Source organism: Ixodes scapularis, unplaced genomic scaffold, assembly GCF_016920785.2.
Source record: "Ixodes scapularis isolate PalLabHiFi unplaced genomic scaffold, ASM1692078v2 PGA_scaffold1__304_contigs__length_218370807, whole genome shotgun sequence".
In the NCBI taxonomy this organism is placed as follows: domain Eukaryota; kingdom Metazoa; phylum Arthropoda; class Arachnida; order Ixodida; family Ixodidae; genus Ixodes; species Ixodes scapularis.
In genome coordinates, this window is record NW_024609846.1 from 53,884,890 (window position 1) to 53,894,931 (window position 10,042).

Below are 10,042 nucleotides of genomic sequence, written 5' to 3' on the forward strand. Positions count from 1 at the left end.
GTTTTCGTATCGTGCAATGTCACATCGACGACATTATTCTTAGGTCAAAATATATTTGGCGCCTGAGTACGCTGTGAGAGGAAAATTCAATATTACCGAGACAATGAATGACGCCTAACTAAATGTCTCCTCAAATTATAAACGAACCTTTATCTAAAAACCCTAGACTTCTTTTAAAAAACCTGCACAATGTGATATCCCTTAAGAGATATGGAAACGCAAAGGTTACACAAGAAGCAACTATAAAAACATTTGTACTTTTCCTCAGTAACGGAACAAACGGGATAATTGAAGCAGCATTCTTAATAATTATCCACAAATTAGAGGTAATATCAACAAAATTGTCCGCTATTGGAAGTCTTTTTCTTATCAGTACTTAAATACAACTCGACCAGGCCATTTTTATATTTACGCTAATTCCTGTCTTCTTGGTATCAATATGCGTGACTGCAAGTAGAACCCAAAGAATGGGATAGCATAAACACGTGTGACAAGTAAGGTTGCACAAGCAAGCTATTTATCGTCCGGAAACTGAAACGTTCTTGCGCGAAGACCCGCAGGATACGCGCCAAGAGAAAGCAGAATCTCTGCACGACACCCCGGGGCGGTGCATCCTTTTTCCTGCCCAACTCTCGTGATACCGACATACCCTACCCTGGAAACGCAAAGGAGGTGGCGCGTCCGTGAAGGTAGATGGAAAGACAACACCACGTGCGAGAAATTTCCGACACCCAGTTATAAATGCTGCCTACGCCAACACTAATAATATAAGTTTTGAGATAAACGCCCACGTGGGCCAGCTTTGAGGACAGCGCAAGGATGAAGAGTTCACTGGTACTGCTACTAGCAGCCTTCGTTTGTCATGCCCTTGCTGATGCTACTTACGGTGAGCGTGAACATAATGAAATAATTCGCTCGTTTTCTGACAAAGAAAGTTTAGGATATGCACCGGAGAGCAAAGACTATTCATTTGGTTAAAACGTTCAAAAGTTGCTGAAGTGAGTGCTTGGCACAAACGTTTGTGCAGCCATAATTTGAAATATTAAATCGGACGGTGTATTAGATATAAAGTATCGTGGGTACAAAACCCGATAAGAATAGGTCGAGCATGAGTCAACCTCTAATATTAATCTAAATATAACAACGCGTATTCAAATAGGTTTTTCGTGAAATTTTAATAATATTTGAACTTATGGGTGAAGTACTGGAAAGTTGAAAGAAAGGAGGGAGAGGCATTCGGTCAAACATGACCTACAAGTCCTTTTATTGAATGTGTAGATCTTTTTAAATTTTCTTGTTAATACTGGAAGCTGAAATATAAAATATTTTGTAACACGACTTCGTATTGGGCAAGTTGATTCACTCTCAGCATTAATACAATAGCGCAAACTGAACAAGTACGAAGAGGCACATATGCGACAGGACTGATGCCATCGTGTCGTATGTGTGTCCCTTCGTCTTCGTTCAGTTTTACGCTATTCTGTCAGTCACATTAAAATATTTGTTAGAAGTTTGGTTATTTAAAATAAATATAACATGATATATTCTGAGACTTTTACGACCGATGAATTCTATAATCTTTTAAATTCAATACAACGTGCCCGAACATAATACGCCCCATTTTTTTCAGGTCATATTTACATATATATATGATGTTACATATATATAATATTGTGCGAAAATACGTGTATAGGATGTTAGACCTTTATGCCCTTAACAGCGTTTTTGGGGGGTGCAAGAGTTGGAGACGAGACCAGTTTGCTCACTACCACAACAACGATAGTAAACGTGCTAAGTCCTATAATAGCCATGATGCATTAATGGCATTCGTTTCAGTTTTATAAATAGCGCACGGGCGGCGCACTTGCGTAACTTGCCTTGAGTCGAAATGCCCCATCCGCTACACCAACAGCCTGCTTTTTATACCCTTTTTATCTTCTAGTTTATTTGGGGATTTTTGTCTTTTTTCCCGGTGTATATATACATATTCTTTTTCAGGTATCATATTTTGTTAGTTGAAATAGTTGGGAGGCAGATAGCACGCATTGAACGAGACATCAGTAAATTTTCTTTGCTAGATGAAAGAACTCAGTTGTCTGTCCTTGTCCTTAAGTGTTTTTATTCTTTCTTTGATTGTTGTTTGATGCCGTTTCTCTGTTTTACGTTTTCGCCGCTAGGTCGAAGAAGTTTTCGCCCCACATTTCGACACGCGTGGGCTTTGAGCTTCTAAAAGTCACGTTTTTGCCGCTGCGTTGCCTCGCCTCCTCTGGAATAGAGCTTCTTGTCAATCTAACGTGCCAAACCCGTTCATAGCACCTGTGACGCCTGAAATTTGAATCAGAGGAAGCAAGGTTCTGTCCGCCATTGATTTAGATCACAGGGTTACCACGGTGATAAAGGCCCTTTTCAATTGTGAGAGCCTCCAATAATAGGAGTTTCTTTCGACGAGTGTCTCTAATTATTCCTTTTGTATTCCATTCAAAAATGCTAGTGTTCAGCCAGTATGTATTCACATCAAACTCCAGGTCACGTTTTTTTAAGGTTGAACCGGCGAAGTTTACTACGACGTCTTTTATCTAAATATTAGGTCCTATCAAAGAAAAACATATCCAGGTTGTAGTTGTTTTTTTTTACAGCGCACACGTCCACCACCTTTCGTAGAAAACTGAAACACCATCGCAAAGTAGCCGCAGGGGCAAAGGCCTGATCTGAAAGTTTAATCCCTGTACGTTTAATCCACATTTGAGATCGAGCTTGTCAACATCTTGAGTAATGGAGAATTGAACTTCCACCATTGGCGAACGCCGGGCCGTCTATTTCACACCACCTTTCATAGATGGCTCCAGCTTTCTATTGCACGGGATGTCGTTTCTGCCACTAAACCTATTTACTGCTGCCACTGTAATCTTTCCGTAGCAAAAAAAAAAAAAAAACAGCTTTGCGCAGTCGTGAAATTGGATGAATGAAATGAAATATACGGTGGAATCCTTTGAATCTGGCGGCGGGCTGGCCAGGTGGCTCAGCTAGCGTTTTTAATTCCAGCTGGTAAGACATAGATTATACACTCTAAAAAAAGGCGTATTCCTACACCTTTTGTCCTATATAATATATCCCGCAATTTCAATTCGACGTGCAGCACCCTATAGTTGAACAGACAGCCCCAAATTTTACGAGGGGCTTGATAGCCGTATGGGAAAACTTATTAAAATAGCTAATCCACCTGTTTTGACTACAAAAAAAAAAATAGGGTTTTCTTGGCCCTACTGCAAAATTTCAGTGTTTTATTTAAATAGTCTTTGATACATACTGTATCTATTTAAAAGGTTATATCGCACCGTTATTAAGCCCCGCGTAAAAATTGGGGCCGTCTGTTCGACTATAGTGCTCTGTACGTTGAATGGAAGTATTGGGGTGCATGATATGGGACAAAGGGGTGTAAGGTGATACCCTCTTTATAAGAGTGTGCAAAACAAAATTAAGGTCGAGGCCCGTGAACGACGCGCAATGCTACCTGTAGTCACGATAAGACTCCCCTCAGAGTACGATTATTGGCACCCTTCTCTCCCATTGTCCGAAGCCGCCACGACGTTCCTACGTGCGTTCGTATACCACGTGACATTTGTTTACAAGCCAACAGATCGCGGCTATTGTCATCTCTGTGCTTAGAGCCTAACAGGCGCCCATTGTGACAGCTATGCTTCTGAAACGCGACATTTTGAGCAGAAGACACGATGTTTAGGAGGTTATCGTGGTTATCGGTTTGCACCCTCGTGAGCTGTTTTAGAGAGCAAGACGACGAAATTGCATCTTTCGTCGGGCACGTCGGCGAAAACTAATGATCAATGCCAACATTCATTTTACGCAACAATAGGACTCCCCCCCCCCCCCCCCCCAGTGTTGTTACTTTAAAACGTAGTTTACTTAGTGGCTCAGTACCCCATATGATTATTGGCGTCAAACAACTACCCGGTTTACATCTGCTATCAGCGATTCTCCGTGACCTCTCATTCACATGTTTCAGAAATCGCACCGGTAAAGCTTGTGATTCAACTAACCACTTGAATCAAATTTTCCAGTAGTATTTCCTTCGCTGGAAAAAATTGCCGTGAACACTGAGAGTTTTACGACGGGCCATTTATCGGTGCTGCGCGAACTGAACGTTTTTCTAGAAAAACAAAACGAACCGGGATGTAGCTAAGTTTTTTTAGTAATATATATTTGCTGCCATGCTTAAGCATTTCAGAATTGTTTTTCTTACTCTTGATCTCATGGGTTATTCTAAATCATTTCAATGGGGTTAATATGAAAAATTTAAATGATACCGCTGCTCAGTTGGGGTCGAACTGTGACCTGTGACATGGTTTCATGTTTATAGGCTGAACTCTAGTCGTAAAAATATAATCCTTTATTTTTCTAGATGTTGAATACATGACGTTTTGTGTAATACTATCCCATTTGCGTTGTATGTTTCAAACTAGTTGGTGATTTTTTTTTATTTGATGACAATACCTTTATTAGGTTAGTTAAGGGGCTCAATTTTTCTTTCACAAAATTTATGTTGACACCTACTCTTTCAGTTCTTCGAACCTACCACCGCCCTCGTCTAGCATATAATGTTGTACAAAATGGTCCAAGACCGTACCCGGCACACTCCGTGAGTATTGGTTTCATCATTCCAGATTTGGCTTCCATAGTCACCGACATCTGAAGAAATGCGGCGAGAATCTCATAATGTTCACGATTCCTGAACTTTGGTTGTTTTTCTGGAGTCGTTATTGAGTAATGTCACAATCTCACTAACCGCTGCGCGATAATTAGATGCTCCGGACCATAGCCTCCTATATACTGACAAAGCCTGGCAGACCGCCACGAGAAGCGGCCGCTAAAATGGAAAAACGGGAGGGGCAGACAACAGATGAGAGGAAAACCACGCGACTGGCGCCCCGCTGCGGCGAGACGCCGAAACGCAGCGTCTCGCCGCTGCCGCGAGGCGCTGCGGCGTAACGCGAGCTTTCGGGTCCTCGCCGCTGCAAAAGCTGTGCGCTGACGTCGAGGTTCCCCGAGAAATGGCTTTTTGATGCTCTGTGCTACCAGATCCTCCCGCTCTATATCTTCGACCGGGCACTCTATGGCTCCGTCGTCGAACTGCCAGGCTTTGTGAATATAAAGGAGGCTATGTCCGGACCCGTCGCGCACTGCGTTTCTCAACCTTTCAGTGAATGGAGATACAACCCACCCTCTCAGCTGTAGATTAGATAAATGTTCTATTTTACGAAGAAATATGTGGCATTGAAAACCCTAGTTTGGGATGCCCTCAAAGGGGTACTCCGGCGTTTTTTAGAGCGCAGCTATTATGCGCTTGTTTCCAGTTTGAGCGGCGTCGCCGTCGCCGTCGGCGTAACCGCGCGTTGCATTATGGAACGTTTCCCATAATAACGTCACACGTGACATCTGTGACGTCAGGAGGGTCACGAGTGACGTCATGAGGGTCACTGGGTCATGAGGGACGTCACGAAGGTCACTCCTAAAGGTCACGACGAAGGCCACGACTACCTTTGTAGTGAAGGTCGCGTGAAGGTCACGACCTTCACGAGTCCTTCACGAGTCCTTCACGAGTGACGTCACGAGGGTCACTAGGTACACGAGTGGCGTCACGAGGGCGGAGGGAGGGGAGGAGAACTAGAGGAGGATGATGGAGAAGGAGGAGGGGGAGGATCGAGGAGAAGGAGGAGGAGGAGGGGCATACTTTCCTCTCCGTACCCTCCCCTCCTCCTCCTCAAGAGCTGCGCTCTATTTCGGCATTACAGGAAATTCTGAACGTCTCCCAGTTTTTCATAGCCCCCGATTTGCCTGTAAATTTCCTAAACACACAAGCAAACATCGCGGCTGAAATAGTAGCTCAAATATCAGGCCAAACTAGTGTGTTTCGGAAGATTATTGAATTTACCGTTTTCGTCCTCACCGTGTTTTTAAAGTTATAGTATATACTAGCAACAATAAAAAAAAGACGTCAGGGGAAGTCAGGGGTTCACTCTTTGAACTGCAGACTTTGCTCAATACGGATTACAACCAGTTTCGTGGTGTCAAATGAATGCTATGGAAGCTCGCTCCAGCACCCGCGCAGCAGCATGAAACGAATGCTCGGCATAGTCCATTTTTTAGACAGCCCGTTCGACCTGTAAGCTATCTTCCCCTGACGTCACGCCACCGAAAAACGCGGGTATATTTAAATTTCTGGTTTGCCATAATTTGTACTGGCCGATTTCCCAATAAATACTGTGATTTTCGCGATACTAAATAGCGTACAGGAAAGAGTAAAAGACGGCATGATTCCGAATATATATAGTTAGTTGGAATAGCTAAAACAAAGTCGCCAGAGTGTCCCTTTAAGCACACTGCTAAACTCACGGAAGGCAAGATGCGAAATGGGGAAATGTGTTTACCTAAATGCTTGGTGCAAACCAGATGAGACAAAACAATGAATGGCAAAGAGTGCAACTGCTAACAGATAAGTTTACACTTAACCCTCTGTAAACAGTTCATTTATATACTGATGTGTGTATGACCTCTTTGTTTCTTCTTACCCCAGTTCGTTTGGGTACAACAGGGCTACACTTGCCGGCAATGGCCTTTTTACCGTTCCCAGGACGACGGCAAGCCGTGCCTTGTAAGCAAAAATATTTAACTTTCTTTTTAATGTCTATGAAACGTAAAAAAGAAAGTAGCTTACGATGTTAAAACGAGTTGTGGAGATATGTCTTGTTCGCGTTTTCATATCTTCAGGCTACACGGACGTATAGCGCACGGCGTAGTTACTACGAGGACGCGATCTCTTGCTTTTTTTAATTTCCCGTCTGTAGCTGAAAGGATATCATGAAAATACTAGTCGAGAAGAGTGTGCTTATAAAAAGTTCCAAAGTTGGTACTAAAACTTGCTGTTAGACGCTGACTATACAATTATGAATAGCACGGGTGTCGTGTTCACGCTAACTGCGTCGCGTTGTGTAAATGCCATTTTTGGGCCTCTTTGGTTTAACATATCACACTCGTCATATCCAGTGTATTCGCTTCTTACACATGTCATATTTTCAACACACATTGTGTGAGACTTACGCATGTCAGCCCTGCCTTTTCATGATTAGATATCAAAAATAGTCGCGGAAATCAAGAGGAGTCAATCATTGCGATTTAATGATGAGGCCGGTCGAATGATACACTTCGATAATGTGGGAACGCAGATATGAGCTCATTGTTGATGTTTTTTTTTAAATTTCTAATCGTTATCTCAGCTTTGGCATTGCCATGAGTCTAACTCAAATTTGTTCATTCCTCCTCATACAATTTTAGACATCGTTCATACATTTTAAGTGAAAAGTGCATATGCATAAAGTCAATATCAATACAAAAATAAGATCAAGTTTGATGAAAGTGATCTGAGCATAAACCCATAACGAGGGGTCATTCACGTATTACGAAATTCCCTTGTAAATACAGTTGACACGCAGGCATCTACATGTAGATTCTACTTATTATGCTATATTAGTGTCCTTAAGTATATTCATAGATCATACTAAAAGAAGGCTGACGATGAAAACGCGCTATGTACATATTTTTATAAATATAAAAATAAACAAAAACACAAAAAACAAACAAAAACGGTATCGTTTTGAGCATTTGAATGCGTTAGTAGGTGCGCTACAACCATAACCGTAGACATAATTGATTTAAATATGTTGTTATGGTAGCACCCATGACAAAGGCGTGTCAACATTTTTAGGCTCTTTCGTCTCTCCTACTCGTGGAGTGAAAAAGCTCGTCCAGAGAAGTTGAGAAATTACCTGAATATATAAAATCCGTATGCATTGAGCAATACGGACAAAGCTTTTTGCAGACTATGTGATACTTCAGGTTAAATAAAAGGTTCCCGAGATTTGTATATAACTATCCCTATGGTGTTGCAATGCCTACCTTCTTAGATAAAGGCGCGCACTAGTAAGGCTAGCAGAAAGGTGAATTTTTTTATATAGCATACTTTTACGTTGATTTAAAACGTTTCCCTTTACTTACGATGTTGTGCAGAACTCAGTTTTTCGCGAGAAATCTTTCTTAATTTACAAAGCCGGCGTATGTACATTTCAGTTTCCAACATAATTCTTTCTCCCGTTAAAATATAAGCTCCTCACAAAACCAACCTATTTTGATAAATATATTTAGTAATTGTGAACAACAACATATATACACTTCAAATGCTGTAAAATTAAATATGAGTAGCAGCCTCTATGTCAAAGTAGGGGAAGTTGAATAGGCTTTACCGTATCAAGATCTCGAATGGTTTTGATAACAAAAACTAGCTCTGATTGGTATGCAAATGTTTCGTAGAATCACCCCAAAAAGTATTTTAAAGCTTGTTGTATAATTGTTTAAAAACGTTCAGCCTATGAACTTTCTTTTTGCTTTAACGCAGATTTTCAACAAACAGCGAGGCTTTTGCAAGGCCGGCCAATGCGTTGGAAGATCGTGGAACCCCTTTCCTGCTGTGCCGTCACCTAGGATACATCCGGGAGGCTCAGGCACAATTTACACATACGTCCTGGTGACCCCAAAGTACCCAAGACCAATGCCCAATGGTGGAGGGCGCTCACCTTCCTCGACATCGCCCGAGCCGGCACCAGCGCCAGTAACCCAACCAATGCCGGAAACAGAGTCAGAATCAGAAGATCGGCCCGCGACAGAGCCCCCTCTTGATCCTCGAAGAGTTGGTCGACGTTTATTAGAACCATAGTAAAGTGACGTCCATACATCTCTTTATTTCTCCGAGATCTAAATACCCACGAACATTAACAAGAATGGCGAATACACACTTTTTATGTATTGATCTGAGTTTAGGTATCATTATAAACTTCTAGCAATTTTATAAAAGAATTGCTAGAAGAAGAAACTAAATTTGTTGTGCCGACGATATATATTTTTACACGTTCAGCAGATCGGTGATTGATTCCTTGAGAGGGTAAAGCGTCCCTGTTGTGCATTTCTGTCATAAGGAGTATACATTATTTATACCCTGCGTGATTTCTATAAAACTATGTTGTGCTTTTTCAATAAAAGTTTGTTTGAAGTTGAAGATCCGTTGCGTCATTTTTGTCAATTAATACACTTTTCGCTTAATCTGACAAGGGGACAATTACACCCACGTATATTTACAGTCAGGATAGGCTTTGTAAAATTTCGAATGAGGGAGCGGTTTCGAAACATTATTTCCGTTTTATTCTATAGAAGACGAGAGTAAACGGTAGACAAACAAAAAATCATGCTTAGAGTACCTGCATGAAATGTTGCCCTCAACTGGAGCAAGTTTGATGATGCTTTGAAAACACTATGCTTATATAAATTTACAGGCTAATCACTAAACGAAAAACAAGGCAGGCTGTTGAGTAAAAGAAGGAAGACGTAAAGACATTCACTTCTTAGACGCGATATTATGAGGATGCAACAACTCTCTAACGCATGTTATAAAGCTAATTTTTGCGTGAGATGTGCCTTCACCTGCGGACACTATACAACAATAGAACTTTTTTTTCAGCAGTAGAGGATTAAACGATTTTAATTACTCATGTTTCTTTTTCGTTTTTTTGTTTTGTTTTTTTGAGCGCAGCTCTTAGGCATTCGTTTCCGGCTTGAGTGGCGTCGCCGTCGGCGTTACCGTCGCCGTCGGCGTAACCACGCGATGACGCTGACGATGAAGATGACGTTCAATTCCCCGCTAAATTAAGCAGAAAAAATTCCCCGCTAAAACTAGCGGAAAAAATTTCTCCGACATATTCAACGAAAAAAGTTCCCCGCTAAAGTTAGGGGAAAAAATTGCCCCGCTAAACTCCCGCCAAATTTACACGCGATGCTCTCACCGAAGATGTGCATTTTCTGCGACTTGCGTTAAGCACACGTCAATCCACACCCATGTTATTTGTGGGGGACTTTCCACCCTCTCCCCTCAGTACCCTTCCCTCCTCCTCCTCAAGAGCTGCGCTCTAATTCGGCGTCACAG

At 41.8% G+C, this 10,042-nt stretch overlaps 1 protein-coding gene across 1 annotated transcript; it reads left to right on the top strand.

Moving 5' to 3' along the window:
- The first annotated feature begins 759 nt into the window (after positions 1-759).
- On the top strand, positions 760-8,807 carry LOC8050940. The gene is made up of 4 exons (XM_029970289.4): positions 760-886; positions 4,578-4,654; positions 6,590-6,667; positions 8,465-8,807. Exons 1-4 carry the CDS (start codon positions 820-822, stop codon positions 8,780-8,782), a joined length of 540 nt encoding a protein of 179 aa, XP_029826149.2. The 5' UTR covers positions 760-819; the 3' UTR covers positions 8,783-8,807.
- Positions 8,808-10,042: the final 1,235 nt, after the last annotated feature.

What these genes read in the sequence shown, in the direction of transcription:
- LOC8050940 (XM_029970289.4), top strand. Translation starts at nt 820, where the DNA reads ATGAAGAGTTCACTGGTACTGCTACTAGCAGCCTTCGTTTGTCATGCC. An exon ending in CCTTGCTGATGCTACTTACG is followed by an intron (nt 887 to 4,577) that starts GTGAGCGTGAAC and finishes CTACTCTTTCAG; the next exon opens with TTCTTCGAACCTACCACCGC. An exon ending in GACCGTACCCGGCACACTCC is followed by an intron (nt 4,655 to 6,589) that starts GTGAGTATTGGT and finishes TTCTTACCCCAG; the next exon opens with TTCGTTTGGGTACAACAGGG.